The sequence below is a fragment of the Podarcis erhardii genome, assembly GCF_964252035.2.
Source record: "Podarcis erhardii genome assembly, chromosome: 10".
Taxonomy (NCBI): domain Eukaryota; kingdom Metazoa; phylum Chordata; class Lepidosauria; order Squamata; family Lacertidae; genus Podarcis; species Podarcis erhardii.
Window position 1 is genome coordinate 3,643,024 of NC_138500.1, and position 18,211 is coordinate 3,661,234.

The 18,211-nt window shown below is 44.6% G+C and overlaps 2 protein-coding genes across 6 annotated transcripts in view; both read left to right on the forward strand.

Moving 5' to 3' along the window:
* Window positions 1-14,381, forward strand: part of LOC309351912 (uncharacterized protein) — a gene marked incomplete at its 3' end in the record, with an annotated part of 80,929 nt that extends 66,548 nt beyond the window's left edge. For all 4 annotated transcript variants that reach the window (XM_081880107.1, XM_081880108.1, XM_081880106.1 and 1 more), the window contains one exon: window positions 12,950-14,381. In XM_081880107.1, the coding sequence (XP_081736233.1) occupies window positions 13,182-14,381 (1,200 nt within the window). In that variant the 5' untranslated portion in view covers window positions 12,950-13,181. The remainder of the gene's footprint in view (window positions 1-12,949) is intronic.
* The window catches only part of LOC309352001 (uncharacterized protein), a 65,333-nt gene that overhangs the window by 18,745 nt on the left and 28,377 nt on the right, over window positions 1-18,211 (forward strand). Inside the window, exon 2 of one of the 2 annotated variants that reach the window (XM_081880253.1) lies at window positions 14,488-14,615. The exons of the other annotated variant lie outside the window; for it this stretch is intronic. The gene's annotated coding sequence lies outside the window, so the exon portion shown is untranslated. Of the gene's footprint in view, window positions 1-14,487; window positions 14,616-18,211 lie in introns of those variants that run through there. 2 annotated transcript variants of the gene reach the window in all.

An 18,211-nucleotide genomic window follows, 5' to 3' on the forward strand; every position in this document is an offset into this window, starting at 1 on the left:
CTGGGTGCAGGGGAGACTCCGGGAGAGAGGGAGGGGGCTAAGAGTGGGGGGAGCCGGGGGGAGGAGGGAGGGGAGCATCCCCGGGGCAAGGAAGCGCAGCATTGGCGGGGTTGGGGGGAGGAGACCAGTCTTTGGGGAGACATCTCCATCGTGCGCCCACAAGGAATCTCCGAAATGGCCGGCTCGGCTTCTCCCTCCCACCCAAGAATCGACCCCCCCTTCAAGGCAACCAGAGAGGGATCCCTGGAAAGTGGGGAGTCCTGTCCCCACCACCCCTTCCTTCCTGCAAGCTCCATCCTCTTCCCACCCCGTAAGCCCCTGCCCTGTCCAAACACAGGGATTCTGCCAAGTCCAACCTTGGGTCCTCCTGGAGAGGAGAGGATATCCCAAGAGGAAGAGGGGAGGGGAGGGGCCTTCTCAGAAGCGGCTCTTTGTTTCCCCAATCGCACCCAGGATTGGAAGCAGCCAGAAACCTTTCCCTCACTTTCAGGCTTCCATCTTTAATTTTTTTAAAAAATATATTTTTATTAAGTTTCAGAAAAGACAAAAGACATAACAAAAGACAAGAACACATACACAAAAATACAGTGTACAGGAAAAGAAAAAAAGAAAAAATAGTTTCAAGCAAGAAAAGAAAAAACACATTTTAAGAAAAAAAGAAAAGAAAAAACACAAAAATCCCTCTTTTTATTTCTCATCTTTGATTCACTTATTTTCTTGACTTCCTCACATCTCCCTTTTTTGTATCCCTGTTAAAAAATTAATTCAGCAAATTCATGTCCAATTTATTTGTCTACTTACCCATCCAATCTTATTTTTAACCTCGTTGCTAGAACCCCTTCAGTTCATTTCAATGCCGCTAACTTTCAGAAATTTTACAATACTTCTGTAGATAAATTTTGAATTTCTTCCAGTCTTCTTCCACCAACTCTTCTCCCTGGTCTCGGATTCTGCCAGTCATTTCCGCCATCTCCATATATTCTATTACTTGCATCTGCCATTCTTCCAGAGTGGGTAGGTCTTGTGTCTTCCAATGCTTTGCGATGAGTATTCTTGTTGCTGCTGTTGCGTACATAAAAAAATTCTTATCCTTCTTTAACACCAATTGGCCGACTATGCCCAGGAGAAAGGCCTCTGGTTTCTTAGGGAAAGTGTACTTAAGTACCTTCTTTAGTTCATTGTATGTCATCTCCCAAAAGGCCTTAATCCTAGGGCACGTTCACCAAAGGTGAAAGAATGTACCTTCTGTTTCCTTACATTTCCAACATTTGTTATCGGGCAAATGATATATTTTTGCAAGCTTGACTGGGGTCATGTACCACCTATACATCATTTTCATAATATTCTCTCTTAAGGCATTACATGCCGTGAATTTAATCCTGGTGGTCCACAACTTCTCCCAGTCAGCAAACATAATGTTATATCCTATATCTTGTGCCCATTTTATCATAGCAGATTTTACCGTTTCTTCCTCAGTGTTCCATTTCAACAGCAAGTTATACATTCTTGATAATATCTTAGCATTGGGTTCTAACAATTCTGTCTCTAACTTTGATTTTTCCACCTGGAAACCCACTTTTTTATCCTGGTTGTAGGCCTCTCTTGTTTGAAAATAATGTAACCAGTCTCGCACCTTATCTTTAAGCTTCTCATAACTCTGCAATTTCAATTTGTCACCTTCCTGTTCCAAAATTTCCCAATATTTTGGCCATTTAGTCTCCATATTAAGTTTTTTCAAAGCTTTCGCTTCCATAGGTGAGAGCCACCTTGGGGTTTTACTTTCCAGAAAATCTTTATATCTCGACCAAACATTGAACAATGCTTTCCTGACAATATGGTTTTTAAAGGCCTTATGTACTTTAACCTTGCCATACCATAAATATGCATGCCACCCGAATGCATTGTCATAACCTTCAAGATCTAAAATGTCTGTGTTCTCAAGAAGTAGCCATTCCTTCAACCAGCAGAAAGCTGCTGATTCATAGTAAAGTTTCAAATCTGGCAGGGCAAACCCCCCTCTATCTTTAGCATCCGTAAGTATTTTAAATTTTATTCTGGGCTTTTTGCCCTGCCAGACATATCTAGAAATATCTCTTTGCCACCTCTTGAAACAATCCATCTTGTCAATAATTTGCAAAGATTGAAACAAAAACAACATTCTCGGCAATACATTCATCTTAATAACAGCAATTCGACGTAGCAAGGACTCAGGCTTCTATCTTTAAGTGTCTTTTCCACTGCCTGGTTCATTGAGGCTGAGGATAATGTACACCTGTCATCAGAAACAGGAGTGCAGAGTCCATGGAATGCCTCGCAGGATTCATATAGAAGTTGCACGTCAAAAGCATTTCTGTTCCTCTTATTTTTGGTAGGCAGTTTCAGAGTGACTGACAAGCTGAGATACAATCCTTCAGCATCTGATGATAGCAATTGCATGAACCTCCCCAGTCATAGAACCCATTTTCATGGTAGACAGTGCCTGTGGCTGGACGTTCTACATACAAGGTGTGCCTATACAGGCCCAAGACTGTGAATGAGAAGTTGTGGGTGGGATTACAGATTATGGCATCCCTGTGATTTTCTCCCCTCAATAACATTTCGTGAGCTCATATTGCAGAACGAATTCCAAAATAACTGCAAATAACCACAATAAAATAATAATAATAATAATAATAATAATAATAATAATAATAACAACAACAACAATAATAAATAATGTTTTTAACCTGCCCACCTGGCTGGGTTTACCCAGCCACTCTGGGCAAATTACAGTACATATAAAAGACAGTAAAACATCAGACATTCAAAACCTCCCTATACAGGGCTGCCTTCAGCTGTCTTCTAAATGTCAGATAGTTGCCCATTTCCTTGCCCTCTGCCTGCTTCCCTGTAACTTCGCTTCTCACGGGGGGGGGGGTGAACCAGCAGAAGACCCTCAAAGGAGGACCTCAGTGTACAGACTGAGCGATGGGGGTGGAGACGCTCCTTCAGGTCTACAGAGAGTGAGGCTGTAGGGCTTTAGGTCAATGATCTTCCTCCTCCACTATGATCTCCAGAGCAAGTCCAACATACAATTAGCAGAGTAGGAAAAAACGCTCAGAGACAGCAAAAAATTCCTTCAGCAAATAAATTTGTTCCTGAAGGCATAACAGGATTCTGTGCCTGAAAAATGCATCTGGGTGCATTGCCTGCATCTGGGTGCAGGGGAGACTCGGGGAGAGAGGGAGGGGGCCAAAGGTGAGGGGAGCCGGGGGGGAGGATGGAGGGGAGCATCCCTGGGGCAAGGAAGTGAAGCACTAGTGGGGGGGGGGAGTAGGAGACCAGTCTGTAGGGAGACTTCTCCACGGTGCACCCACAAGGAATCTCCCGAGGGGCCGCCTTGGTTTCTCCCTCAGAAGCTGCTCTTTGTTTCCGCAATCCCACCCAGGAAGCAGCCAGAAACCTTTTCCTCTCTCTCAGGCTTCCATCTTTAAGTGTCTTTTCCACTGCCTGGTTCATTAAGGATGAGGATAATGTACACCTGTCATCAAAAACGGGTGCAGAGTCCATGGAATGGCTCTCAGGATTAATACAGAAGTGAAAAGCATTTTTGTTCCTCTTATTCTTTGTAGGCAGTGTCAGAGTGACTGACAAGCTGAGATACAACCCATCAGAATCCGATGACAGCCACTGCATGAATCTTCCCAGTCAAAGGACCCATTTTCATGATAGACAGTGCCTGGGGCTGGAGGCTCTACATACAAGGTGCTCCTATACAGGCCAAAGACTGCCAGTATTAGCACAGGTGAGGTGTGTGACATTCCCAAATTTACAGACTGTATGTGAATGAGAGTTTGTGGGTGGGATTATCGTTTACGACAACCCTGTGATTTTCTCCACCCATAACATTTTGTGATCTGATTTCACAGTACTAATTCCAAAATAACTGCAAAAAATCACAAGATGATAAGAATGATTGTAGTATTTATACAATGTAGTTCATCTGCATATGTATATGTAGTCCATCTGGTTGGGTTTCCACAGCCACTCTGGGCAGCTTCCAGTACACATAAAAGACAGTAAAACATCAAATATTAAAAACCTCCAGATACAGGTCTACCTTCTGCTATCTTCTAAATGTCAGATAGTTGTTCATTTCCTTGAGCTCTGAAGGGAGGGTGTTCCACAGGGTGGGCGCCACCACCCAGAAGGCCCTCTGCCTGGTTCTTTGTACCCTCACTTCTTGCAGGGAGGGAACCAGCAGAAGACCCTCAGAGGAGGACCTCAGTGTTCAGACTGAAGGATGGGGGTGGAGACGCTCCTTCAGGTCTACAGGGCCGAGGCTGTTTAGGGCTTTAGGTTGCAGATCTTGCTCCTCCATAACGATCTCCAAGACTGACATATAGTTAGCAGAGTAGGAAAAAACACTCAGAGGCAGCAAAAAATTCATTCAGCAGAGAAATTTAGTACTAAAGGGGCCATCAGATACTTGGTGGTCTTTTCTTCCAAAGACAAATATTCTGAATACTTTTTAATTGATGTATGATATAAACAGCACTTCTGTTTTACATATTCCACATTGGAGAGATTTTGATACACAGGTCTGAGTTCATCGCTGCCCCGAAAACTGCTGTGTTAGCAGTACAGCAAGTGTGGACAGTGTGTTTGAGGGTTCAGGGCTGCCTAGACAACAAGAGCCCCTTCTCAGCCTGGCTTAGATGGTCCCAAGGAAAGCAGAGCAGTACTTTTGGCACCAGCTTGGCTGCAGGAGTGGCTGGAAGGAGGTGTGCAGGACACCATCCAACCCTCTTTTCCTGAAGAAAACCAGGCAGTGAAGGTTTAGGAAAACAGTTTTCCTTCTCGAGGACCTTGCTTCCCAGGTTGACAAGCTCCATCTGCCCTTCACTTTCCTCTGCAGCATGGGCAGAATCTGCCTTCCTGACTGTGGGATTCACTGTTGTTCTCATCCTCTCCATCCACCAGGGCCTGCCTTCACCTGCAGCAGAATTCCCCAACCCACCAAGGATTTGAGACCCATCAGCTATTCTCACCTGGTTTAGCCGGCCGGTTGAAACCGTTCCTGGGCTTGTAGCCCCTATTCCATCCTGACAGCTTCTGGAAGCCACAGGTGAGAACTGAGTGCAGGTTGGGGACCATTGATGGATAGATTACCCCATAAGGAGCATGACATGACCCCCACCAAAGGAACTAATGCTCTCCTAACACCCCAAGACATCATATGATTATGATATTTGAGACAGAACCGGAATAAATTCGTCGAAACTTGCTCATGAATTACTATCATTTGACATTGCAACTTCACTTCCTAAAAATTGGAAACATGGGTAGGAGGTGGGGGGATGTAGGAGACGTTGAAATAGGAGAAGGAGCTAATGGAGCTTGATGTGTTCTCTTTCCCTTAGTTCTGGAAACCCAAACAGGATTCCCTTTCCTCCCACTCTGAAGAAGGAGATGGAGAAGACAGTCAGAACTCCAGGGAATGGTGCACCTTTTCCCCCCATTAGGAACAGAAATGAAAATGTGTGAAATGTGGAATATGCTTCATTGAATGAGCACACATAGTTCACATCAACGACCTCCAACAGGGGAGAAACCATTTAAATGTATGGAGTGCGGAAAGGGCTTTAGTGATAATGGAACCCTTAAAAGACATCAACGGACTCACACGGGGGGAAAACCATTTAAATGCATGGAGTGCGGAAAGTGCTTCAGTCAGAGTGCACACCTCAATATACATCAACAGACTCACACAGGAGAGAAACCATTTAAATGTATGGAGTGCGGAAAGAGCTTTAGCGAAAATGGATCCCTTAGAACACATCAGCGGACTCACACAGGGGAGAAACCATTTAAATGCATGGAGTGCGGAAAGTGCTTCAGTCAGAATGGAGACCTTAGAAAACATCAACGGACTCACACGGGGGAAAAACCATTTAAATGCATGGAGTGCGGAAAGTGCTTCAGTCAGAATGGAGACCTTAGAAAACATCAACGGACTCACACGGGGGAGAAACCATTTAAATGCCTAGAGTGCGGAAAGTGCTTCAGTCAGAATGGAGTCCTTAAATTACACCAGCGGATTCACACAGGAGAAAAACCATTTAAATGTATGGAGTGCGGAAAGGGCTTTAGTGATAATGGAACACTTAAAAAACATCAACGGACTCACACGGGGGGAAAACCATTTAAATGCATGGAGTGCGGAAAGTGCTTCAGTCAGAGTGCACACCTCAATATACATCAACAGACTCACACAGGAGAGAAACCATTTAAATGTATGGAGTGCGGAAAGAGCTTTAGCGAAAATGGATCCCTTAGAACACATCAGCGGACTCACACAGGGGAGAAACCATTTAAATGCATGAAGTGCGGAAAGTGCTTCAGTCAGAATGGAGACCTTAGAAAACATCAACGGACTCACACGGGGGAAAAACCATTTAAATGCATGGAGTGCGGAAAGTGCTTCAGTCAGAATGGAGACCTTAGAAAACATCAACGGACTCACACGGGGGAAAAACCATTTAAATGCATGGAGTGCGGAAAGTGCTTCAGTCAGAATGGAGACCTTAGAACACATCAGCGGACTCACACAGGAGAGAAACCATTTAAATGCATGGAGTGCGGAAAGTGCTTCAGTCAGAGTGCACACCTCAATATACATCAACGGACTCATACAGGAGAGAAACCATTTAAATGTATGGAGTGCGGAATGAGCTTTGGTGATAATGGGACCCTTAAAAAACATCAACGGACTCACACAGGGGAGAAATGCATGGAGTGCGGAAAGAGCTTCAGTCATTATGGAAATCTTAGAAAACATCAGCAGACACACAGGGGAGAAACTGTTTAAATGTATGGACTGTGGAAGGAGCTGCAGTCAGAGTGGAACCCTTGATTTATGTCAACAAACTCACACAAAATACAAACCTTATAAATATCAGTAAAGTCGATAGAGGTTCAGTCTTGGTGGAAATTCTAAATCAACAGATTCACGGACAGGAAGAACCTTTGGAGTTGAAACAAAGTTCTTTATTTACAAAGAAATGTTTAAGGAAAATACAGAGACTCTCAGATGTAAGAACCCATTTAGATGTATGGAGAACGGGACGTTTTCCTCTCAGAGTCCACTCTTTTCTTCACAGAAATGAACTCAGAAGGAAATCTGTCTTTAACACATGTTGTGTATGTGAAGTTCTGGTATTTATGTGTAAAACTGTATAGTAAAGAAATATTGAAGGCAGTGTCAAACAATGTGATTATGATCTAAGATGTAAAGCACCTTTTGATAGAGAAGGAGAGAGGGTTTATCTGGATTGTTGGTGGTGGGTGAGGATTAGGGCTGGGTGATATATTGATATCTTATCAATACCGGTTTCTAGACCATATCCTGATAACCTTTGAAGAACAACTGATATGGCAATACACCACAGATCACAGTGTGTGTTTCTGGGATGTGCCTGAAGGAACGGCAGAAAGCTTTTCTTCGTGACGTCCCTGCAGCTGCCGAGTTGCTGACTTCTCTCCCAGACGACAGGAAGCGAAAGACACACATCCACTGCCCTGTGTCCTTCCAGCCTCTTTCCTCCCTTGCTCCCTTCTGCCGGTGTGTCTGCCTGACTTAGATATCCTGTGTTCTGTATTTTTTTACTGCTGAAACTGGGTTTGCTCTCAGAAGCTAAGTTTTGTGCATCACTGGGGACCCAGTGAGAACTGTATGCTTTGAAAGCTCAGTAAACTATTACTGAAGAAGTCCTGCTGCCTCTGTGTGTTTTTTGACATCAGCATGGGAATTGCTCTACACGTGGCCCCTACCCCACTGATACTTAGCTCATGCCCTGGAGTTGCTGTACTCAAGCATGGAAGACGGGTGCATATGTGTGTGACTGGTTTTTGCCCCAAACTCTCTCACCCCCACCACCGCATGATCTCCAAACACCTCTTCTTCACCAGAACTTCATCCCTGCCCCCTGCGCATTCTGAAGGAAACTTAAAATACTGTAATTTAATGGGATATTTTCCCCAAGTCTCATTGCAAGAGGGGGAAGGATGGGTTGCAGGTACCAGGGAAGTCTCCTGATGGGTCCCATCTTCACTCAAGAACCCCATGGGGCAACCCCAGAGCTGCTACTTCTTCTATGGTTTGGGGAAGATAGTATAGTCCCAGAAGTTATTATTCTTCCTGCCTGAGGACCAGTGTGCATATTATTATTGTACTGATTTTACTGTTTTTGTTGCTGCTGTTGCTGTCATGGGCTGGCTGGGTGAAAGGGGGGGGGAGGCACCAGCTGGGGAACCCCCAAGGGAAGAAGGCTCGGAGTCTGGGTCTTGTAGGCCCCCTAAGTCTATCAAAACTCCTAGGTCTGGCTAATAAAAGGCTAATTTGGTGTTATGGGGGGGGGACCCAGGTGCGGGGCTGCTCTGCCACCCAGCTCATCAAGCAGAGCCCGTGGGTCCCTGCGGAATAAAGGAAGGCGTCCAGCCACCAACCGGAGCAAATAGCTGTAGATCAAAGTTTATTGCACAACAGGTTGAAGGAGGAATTGAACCCCGAGGATGGGGTGACAAGGACTTTTAAAAGTTTCTATCATATCCCAGCATGCAGTTTGTGGAGCATCATAACTACATCAGAAAAGGGGAGGGTTATACATGATTCACATAGGAGGAATGTGTCAGGGGAACAGGCAAATACAGGATATTTATTGGGAAGTACATTCTAAGCACCTACTGAAAAAGAACAATAGAACTTTGGTTTGCATAGTCTGGCACCTGGGCAAGTCCGGAGGAGAGCCTTTCCCCAGCGATTGACACCTATGAGTACCTTCCTGTGAGTACGTGACCTCCCGCTTGAGGGATTATGGCGGGGACAGAGTGGTTTCCAAGCCCTTAGCCAATGACGCAAATTGGTGGTGGAATGAAGAGAATTGTTGAAACCAGTGATTTTCTATGAATTTCTAAGCGTTTTTGGCTATTCTCAATACAGACAGTGGGTTCGGAAATGACTTGACTTGGCCTCGATACATTGGATCCAGTTTTATGAGTGGATTACAAGGTAACGAGCTTTCGATGAATTTAGCCCATTGTTCTCTCAGCAGGAACTGTTGTCACCTTGTCAGCGCTCGTTGAATCATGGAAGATAGCTGCGCTGAGCAGCTCCTGCAGAGCCATACCATTGCTGGGATTGGCTGAAGGGCTAGATTTGATTGGTCAGGACGCATCCTCATGCAAATAAATTGTCCATTCATAAAATACATCGTTCATTCATTTCATCGTTCATTTCTAGGTATGAACTTGTGTATCTGAAGAAGTGTGCATGCACACGAAAGCTCATACCAAGAACTAACTTAGTTGGTCTTTAAGGTGCTACTGGAAGGAATTTTTTGTTTTGACTATGACAGACCAACAAAAAAACAAAAAATTCCTTCCAGTAGCACCTTAAAGACCAACTAAGTTATTTCTAGGTATGAACTTGTGTATCTGAAGAAGTGTGCATGCACACGAAAGCTCATACCAAGAACTAACTTAGTTGGTCTTTAAGGTGCTACTGGAAGGAATTTTTTGTCATAAATAAATGCTGCCCTCGGCTGCACAGCCTGCCAGTCCTGGGCAGAGAACTCGCAGTTGTGCCAAGAGGGGGAATGAGCCCGATCTCTGCAGCCCCAGCCCTCAGCCGGAGGGATGTTTTTTCTCTCTCTCTCTCTCTCTCTCTCTCTCTCTCTCTCTCTCTCTCTCACACACACACACACACACACACAAAGACACAGCTGCCCCCCCTCTCTCTCTCTCTCACACACACACACACAAAGACACAGCTGGCCCTCCAGCCCCAGCTCTCCTGGCTGAGCTGGAAACACAAGTCTCAATGCAAAGCGCAGAAACAGAAAGCTTTCCCCTCAAAAATGTGCATTTTAACTGCTAACAAAACACACAGAGCAGCCCCCCCCCTTTGCCTGAGACACACACAGAGCCACAGCCCACGGCTCCCTCCATTTCAAGGAATGGGGCTATTTTGCTTGCTAAGGGCAGGAGTCACAATCCTGTCACATTGCGGGGTGTCAGGCTTTTAGGCAAGGGGGTGAGGCTAGAGTGGGCCAGTCCTGTTCACAGTGCATTCTCAGTCCTTTGGGGTTCATCGCTCCACCACAACCCCACTTTCCCACACCTTTTAACTACCCTCTTCCCCAAAGCACCACAACAGTATTCACACATCCCCCTAGCTGCAAGGCTTTACTGCGCTTCACCTTGGAAAGTATCAGGATTCAACCCACCATCCCGATGGATTTCTGTCTTGACTGCCCCTCCCCTCCCCCCCCCGGATCGTGGGGGGGGGGAGAGAGAGAGCCAGGAAGACCAGTCTTTGGGGACACGTCTCCATCATGGCGCCCGCGGGGATTTTCTCGAGGGGCCGCCTTGGGTTCTCCCTCCCACCCAGGAATCGGCCACCCCTTCAAAGCTACCAGTAAGATCCTTGGAAAGTGGGGGGTTGTGTCCCCCCACCCTTTCCTTCCTGCAACCTCTATCCTCCTCCCACCCCATAAGCCAGTGCCCTGTCCAGACTGTTGCAGGAATTCATGTATAGGTTGGGGGGGGGGTTGCACCTTCAGCAGATATCATGCACATGCAGCCCACTACCTAAATCAGCACCATCACTTTTGTGATTTGTCCACACTGTTACGGCAAAAATCTGGGTGCGAGGCTGCTCTGCCACCCAGCTCATCGGACTAAGTCCGTGGGTCCCTGCGGAGGAAAATGAGCTCAGCCGGAGACAGGAGCAAACTGCAGAAGATCCAAGTTTATTGCGCAACAGGTTCAAGGCGAGATTGAACAGTGAGAAAGGGGTGACATGAGTTTTTGAAACTCCCTCCATGTCCCAGAATACAGTGCAAAACACGTCATGAATACATCACAGAAAGGTGGGGTTACACAGATCAGCACTTCAGGAAGGTGGAGGGGTTACACAGATTAGCACTTCAGGTGGGTGGGGGTTTACACAGATCAGCAGTTCAGTAAAGTAGGGGTCGCACAGATCAGCAGTTCAGTAAGGTAGGGGTTGCACAGATTAACATATGGAGGAGGGAGGGGGGAATATGCAGAGCTGGAGATATGCACAGATAAACACTTCCTGGGGATGAAAAGACAATGGTCTCAAATATGCATAGTCTGCCACCTGACATTGTCTGGAGGAAAGGCTGATCAGAACAATTTGAAAGGATTAGGGTCTTGACACTTTGCTTGAGGGATTATGCTGGACAGGGGAGATGTGATGGAGTCCTAGAGTAATTGAGCAAACTGGCACGCTGATTTTCTATGAATTTTATAGATTTTAGTCCCTTTTGACAATTGGAAATAAATTGATATATTGTAGCGAAGAAGAAGGTGAAGAAGACATGCCCCCCCCCCTTCCGTAACACCACAAAGCACTTGATCACAGTTTCTTCCTATCTTTTCAAAGGGACTTTGCTGCACAATACCAAATGTATGAATTCACTGATAAATGTCTCTATGTACTGGCTCGCTGGGGAAACTATAGAAAGGTCCGGTGACTTCTGTTTCAGTGTATCTGAAGAAGTGTGCATGCACACGAAAGCTCATACCTAGAACTAACTCAGTTGGTCTTTAAGGTGCTACTGGAAGGAATTTTTTTATTTTGTTTTGACCATGGCAGACCAACACGGCTACCTATCTGTAACTGGGGAAACTTCAGAAATTCATATATGCATGTGAGCTCAGCTATTCAGCAGCCCCTCTGCCTGAGTGATAATCCCTGGCATCCTGATACCTGAGTGCCAGACAGGTAGCCATTCCAGAAAGAACCAACCCAGATGAAGACAAAAGGGTGTGATGAACTTGGCTGGGAAACAGGTCAGGGAGGACAATGGATGGCCAGCCGGGGTGGGGCAAAGGCCAAAGAAAAGAGGCCGACCCCTTTGTCCAAGCCTCTTTTGGTTTTCTTCCTTCCAGGATCAGGATCCTCAGGAGCGTGTCCTGGCAGCCGGATTAAGGTAAGTTCTTGCCTGATTGGAAGGGGCATGGCCCCTCCGCCAGGCTAGGCTGCAATTTTGTGGCTTTTCTTTCTGGGCGGGGGGCCAGCTAGGCTGCTGGGGTGGCCTTCTTGGTTTTTTTGTAGTGGGGGGGGGAGGCATGGCTCCCTCGCCCCCGCCATCCACCACCCTCCAGCTGTAGGCCGCATGGCAGCCGATTCCTTTCTTGTTGGGGGGGGGTTAGCAGTGAAATAAATAAATTAAGGTCTTATGTATATAATGAAGGTTCATAAATGTACCAGGCAAACATGTACATAGATATATAGGCCCCATGTCTGAACCTGCACAGGAGAGCAGCCGTGGAGCCATTTTGACTCCCAGGCTGACCAGGTGTTTTCTCTGCAAGGTCAAATGGAGGAGCCTCCCCACTGTCTTTTCCTTCACAAATCCTGTCTTAAGGGTATATCTGTGTGTGAATAGGGTGAGCCTGTGACCTGTCTCAGGAACTAAGTACTTATCATTACAAAAGACTGGCCAGGCTCCCCAGGGTATCAATCCAGTAAGCATTAACAGGTAACTTGCCAGACAGGGGGTAAACAACCCCCTCAGATTTCTGCTTTAGCCTGTCCTTTCTGTGATGTAGGTATGATGTTACTGGGGGTGGTCTTGGACTCCAAGGTGGGCAGAGAGGGCCTTTTCATGGAGAGAGAGTAGCTGCATTTCCTGTGAGAAAACAATTGATGTGAAAAGGCTGTTTTCCAAGATCATGCTGCTTTATTAATGATGATTGAGGATAATGAAAGGTTGCTGATGCATTACTATCATTTGACATCATTGCATCTTCATTTCCTAAAAATTTGGAACCTGGGTAGGATGCAGGGGAAATATAGGACATGTTGAAATATGAGGTGGTGCTAATGGCATCTGATGTGCTCTCTTTTCCTTTGTTCTCTTCCTTGAAACCCAAACAGGATTTCCTTTCCTCCCACGCTGAGGAGGGTTATGGAGAAGAGAGACAGACTTCGAGGGGAAAGGGCACCTTTGGTTTCACCAGATATAGACATTAAAATGTGTGAAATCTGGAACATGCTTCATTGAATGAACACACATAGCTCTCATCAACAAACCCCAAAAGTGGCGAAACCATTTTAAGGTATAGAGTGTGAAAAGACTTTCACAGATAGAACACATCAGCCGACTAACATGGGCAAGAAAGGATTCAAATGCAAGGAGTGTGGGAAGAACTTCAGTCAGAGTGGACACCTCAATATACATCAAAGGACTCACACAGGGGAAAAACCATTTAAATGCATGGAGTGCGGAAGGCAATTCAGTCAGAGTGGAAACCTAAATATGCATCAACTGACTCACACAGGGGAGAAACCTTTTAAATGTATGGAGTGTGGAAAGAGCTTTCGTGATAATGGAAACCTTAGAACACATCAACGGACTCACACAGGGGAGAAACCATTTAAATGTCTGGAGTGCGGAAATAGCTTTAGTGATAATGGACACCTTAGAAGACATCAACAGAGTCACACAGGCGAAAAACCATTTAAATGCATGGAGTGCGGAAAGAAATTCTGTCAGAGTGGACAACTCAAAAAGCATCAAATGACTCACACAGGGGTGAAACCATATGAATGTACGGAGTGCGGAAAGAGCTTCAGTTTCAATGCAACCCTTAGAAGACATCAACAGACTCACACAGGGGAGAACCCATATGAATGTACGGAGTGTGGAAAGAGCTTTCGTGATAATGGAACCCTTAGAATACATCAACGGACTCACACAGGTGAGAAACCATGCAAATGTGTGGAGTGCGGAAAGAGCTTTCGTGATAATGGAACCCTTAGAATACATCAACGGACTCACACGGGGGAGAAACCATGCAAATGTATGGAGTGCGGAAAGAGATTTCATGATAATGGAACCCTTAGAAGACATCAACGGACTCACACAGGGGAGAAACCATTTAAATGTATGGAGTGTGGAAAGAGCTTTAATGATAATGGAAACCTTAGAAGACATCAACAGACTCACACAGGAGAAAAACCATTTAAATGCATGGAGTGCGGATGGCAATTCAGTCTGAGTGGAAGCCTTAATATGCATCTACGGACTCACACGGGGGAGAAACCATATGAATGTATGGAGTGTGGAAAGAGCTTTCGTGATAATGGAAACCTTAGAACACATCAACGGACTCACACAGGAGAGAAACCATTTAAATGTCTGGAGTGCGGAAATAGCTTTAGTGATAATGGAAACCTTAGAAGACATCAACAGACTCACACAGGGGGAAAACCATTTAAATGCATGGAGTGTGGAAAGAAATTCAGTCAGAGTGGACACCTTAATAGACATCAACTGACTCACACAGGGGAGAAACCATATGAATGAATGGAGTGCGGAGGAGCTTCGGTTTCAATGAAACCCTTAGAAGACATCAATGGACTCACACAGGGGAAAAACCCTTTAAATGCATTGATAGTGGTAAAGCTGCAGGCAGAGTGGAACCCTTGATTTACATTAACAAACTCACACAAGAGACAAACCATATAAGTGTCAGGAAGTTAAATAATGGTAGAGGTCCATTTCTAGTGGAAGTTCTAAATCAACAGACTCATGCACAGGATGAACTTTTAGAGCTGAACCCCTACAAACCATCAACAGACATGAGGAGAAGCAGTTTAAATGGAAAGATTACACAAAGTGATTTAATTATAATGGAATGTTTAAGAAACATCAAGGGACTCTCACAGGGGAGAACCCATTTAGATGTATGGAGTGTGGGACATGTTCCTCTCAGTGTCCACTCTTCTTCCCAGCAATGAACTCCAAAGAAATCCATATTTCTGCTTCAGGGCCAGCTGAGTCTGTTTCTCTTGTCCTTATCTCTTAGCTAGGTAACTCCTGTCTAATCTGCTCTGTATCGGTGTCACTCCCTGCTTCTGAGACCACTGCAAAAGAGGAGGGTCAATCCCCCCCCCCCTCCAGCTCCCAGGAAAGCTGATCTGCCTGAGAATGCTTTCCCCCATACTCAGCGTCAGACCATTCCCTGACGCATTGCGAGAACCCTTGAAAAAGAAGTGATTTGGCTCACCATGGGAAGCTAAGACCCATAAAAGGTTGAATATGAAAGATACGTGGTTGAAATATAATGCTATTCTGATGGAAGTAGGGGACCAATTTTGATTAAAATCTTGTGATCTGTTGAAAGATAAATTAGATGATAGGTTCCAGTACATCCAGATAAATGAAGTGTTTAAAATGGACAAGAAAATTGGTTTTCAAAGAGAGAAATCCAAACTGGAAATGGAATTATTAGATACAAAACCAAAAAACCTATCTAAGATGTATAATTTATTGCTGAAATGGCATACGAAAGATGAACAAGAGAAATCTGTAATGACTGAATGGGCCAGGGATGTGGGGCACAATATCATGATGGTAGATTGGGAGAAATTGTGGAACAAAGGAATCAAATTTACAGCTTGTAATGTATTAAGAGAAAACTTGTTGAAAATGATGTATAGATGGTATTTAACACCAGTGAAGTTTGCAAAAATGTATCGTACTCATGATAATAAATGTTGGAAATGTAAAGAAAAAGAAGGAACCTTTTACCACATGTGGTGGACGTGCCCCAAGGAAAAAGACTTCTGGGAAAGTATTTATAATGAACCGATCAAAGTATTGAAAAACACATTTGTTAAAAAACCAGAAGCATTTTTACTTGGTATAGTGGGGGGTTAAATACCGAATAAAGATGTTACTTTTTTTCTGTATGGCACAACAGCTGCGAGAATGTTGCTAGAAAAGAATTGGAAGAAACAAGATTTACCAACTATCGAAGAAGGGCAGATGAAGATGATGGACTATATGAAACTTGCCGAACTGACCGGGAGACTCTGAGACCAGAGAGAAGAGATGATGGAAGAAGATAGGGAGAAGTTTAAGGAATATTTGAAAAAAATATGTTAATATTTAAATCTTAGAATAGCTTTGGAAGTGGATATATGCTGCAGGCTTAGAAGTAGAAGATAATGTATTTTAAAATAGTATTATTTGTAAGTGATAAAATGTGAAGTTATTTTAAGTGTGATCAAAAAAAAAGATCGTTAGAAACGATGATATATGTAAATTGCTAAAGATGAAGTAAAATGAAAATCAGATAGGTGGGACTTGGGGAAGCCCACTTCACAATGTATAGGAAAATAAGGATATGACAAGACTTTGTTTGTATTGTTTGTTTTTCTGTTTGTGTTCTTTATTTGTGTTATAAAATGAATATTTTTGGGGGGGACACAGAAAAATCCCCATAAAAACAACTGATACGGCAATATAGCACAGATCACAGTGTGTGTTTTGGTGCTGCATGTTTGCCTGGAATAGCCAGCATAAAGCTTTGCTTCGGGAAGTCCCTGCAGATGCCGAGTTGCTGACTTTCCTCCCAGGCAACAGGAAGCGAAAGACACACTTCCATTGCCCTGTGTCCTTCCAGCCTCTTTCCTCCCTTGCTCCCTTCTGCTGGTGTGTGTGCCTGACTTAGGTATCCTGTGTGCTGTATTTTTTTTCTGCTGAAACTGGATTTGCTCTCAGGAGCTAAGTTTTGTGTCTCACTGGGGACCCAGTGAGAACTGTATGCTTTCAAAGCTCAGTAAACTATTCCTGAAGAAGTCCTGCTGCCTCTGTGTGTGTTTTTGACCTCAGTGTGGGACTTGCTCTACACCTGGCCCCTACCCTGCTGCTACTTGGCTCATGCCCTGGAGTTGCTCTACTCAAACATTCAAAATGGTTTTTGCACCAAACTCTGTCACACACACCCCCACCTCATGATCTCCAAACACGGCTTCTTCACCATAACATCTCCCTGCCCCCTGCGCATTCTGAAAAAAAGCTTGAAATACTGAAATTGAATGGGAGATTTCCCCCCAAGCCTATTTGCAGGATGGGGAAGGAGGGGCTACAGGTATGAGGGAAGTGTCCTGGGGGCCCCATCTTCACTCATGAACCCCATGGAGCAACCCCAGAGTCGTGCTTATTCTGGGGGTGGGAGAAGATAATACTTTTCCAAATTCCCAGAAGTTATTATTCAATCATGCTGCTAGGGAGTTTTCCTACCAGAGTGTATCATACTGATTTTACTGCTATGGCTGCTTTTGCTGTCATGGACTGGCTGGGTTTGGGGGGGGGGTGAGGCACCAGCTGGGAGACCCACAAAGGAAGAAGGCTCAGATCCTGGGGACTGGTGGTGGGATAGCAATGAGCAGAAAGAGGGAGAAAAGGGAGCAGAATGGGAGGGGAGGTGTTGCAAGCTGAGGAGGAAACAGGCTTTGCTGAGCAGGAAGAGGCTGGGACAGAGAGCAGTTCAGACCCAGAGGGAAGAGAGGAGGGGGACCAGGAGACCCAGAGGAGGCCGGCTACTGAAGCATCCAGGGAGAGGGCACAGGATATTGGTCATGATATTATGTTTGCTGACTGGGAGCAGTTATGGACCACAGGTATTAAATTTACGGCATGCAGTGCCCTGAAAGAGAACATAATGAAAATGATCTATAGGTGGTACATGACCCCAGTCAAGCTTGCAAAGATATATCATTTGCCCAATAACAATTGTTGGAAGTGTAATGAATGTGAAGGAACTTTTTATCACCTTTGGTGGACCTGCCCAAAGATTAAGGCCTACTGGGAAATGATCTATAACGAAATTAAGAAAATCCTTAAGTGGACATTTGTAAAGAAACCGGAGGCTTTTCTCCTGGGCATGGTCGGCCAATTGGTACCAAAGAAAGATAGGACCTTTTTTATGTATGCAACAACAGCAGCAAGAATCCTTTTGGCGAAGTATTGGAAGACTAAAGAATTACCTACTCTGGAAGAATGGCAGACCAAGGTGACTGAATTTATGGGACTGGCAGAGATGACCGGCAGAATCCGTGACCAGAGGAAAGAGACAGTGGAGGAGGACTGGAAAAAATTTAAAATCTATCTTAAAAATTGTTGTAAAATTTCGGAATGTTAAGATGTCAAGGGATTGGATACAAAGAATTACAGCTATAAATTGAAATTTATAAAATAGAATTTTTTTTTTTAAAGAGAATTAAATATAAAAATGGGATGAAGAATTGCTAAAAATTTTAAAATATGGATGCAGTGAAGCGGAGGTTCGGGGAAGTCGTGTTATGTTTATTTGTTTTTTGTTTATGTTGTAAAATCAATAAAAATTA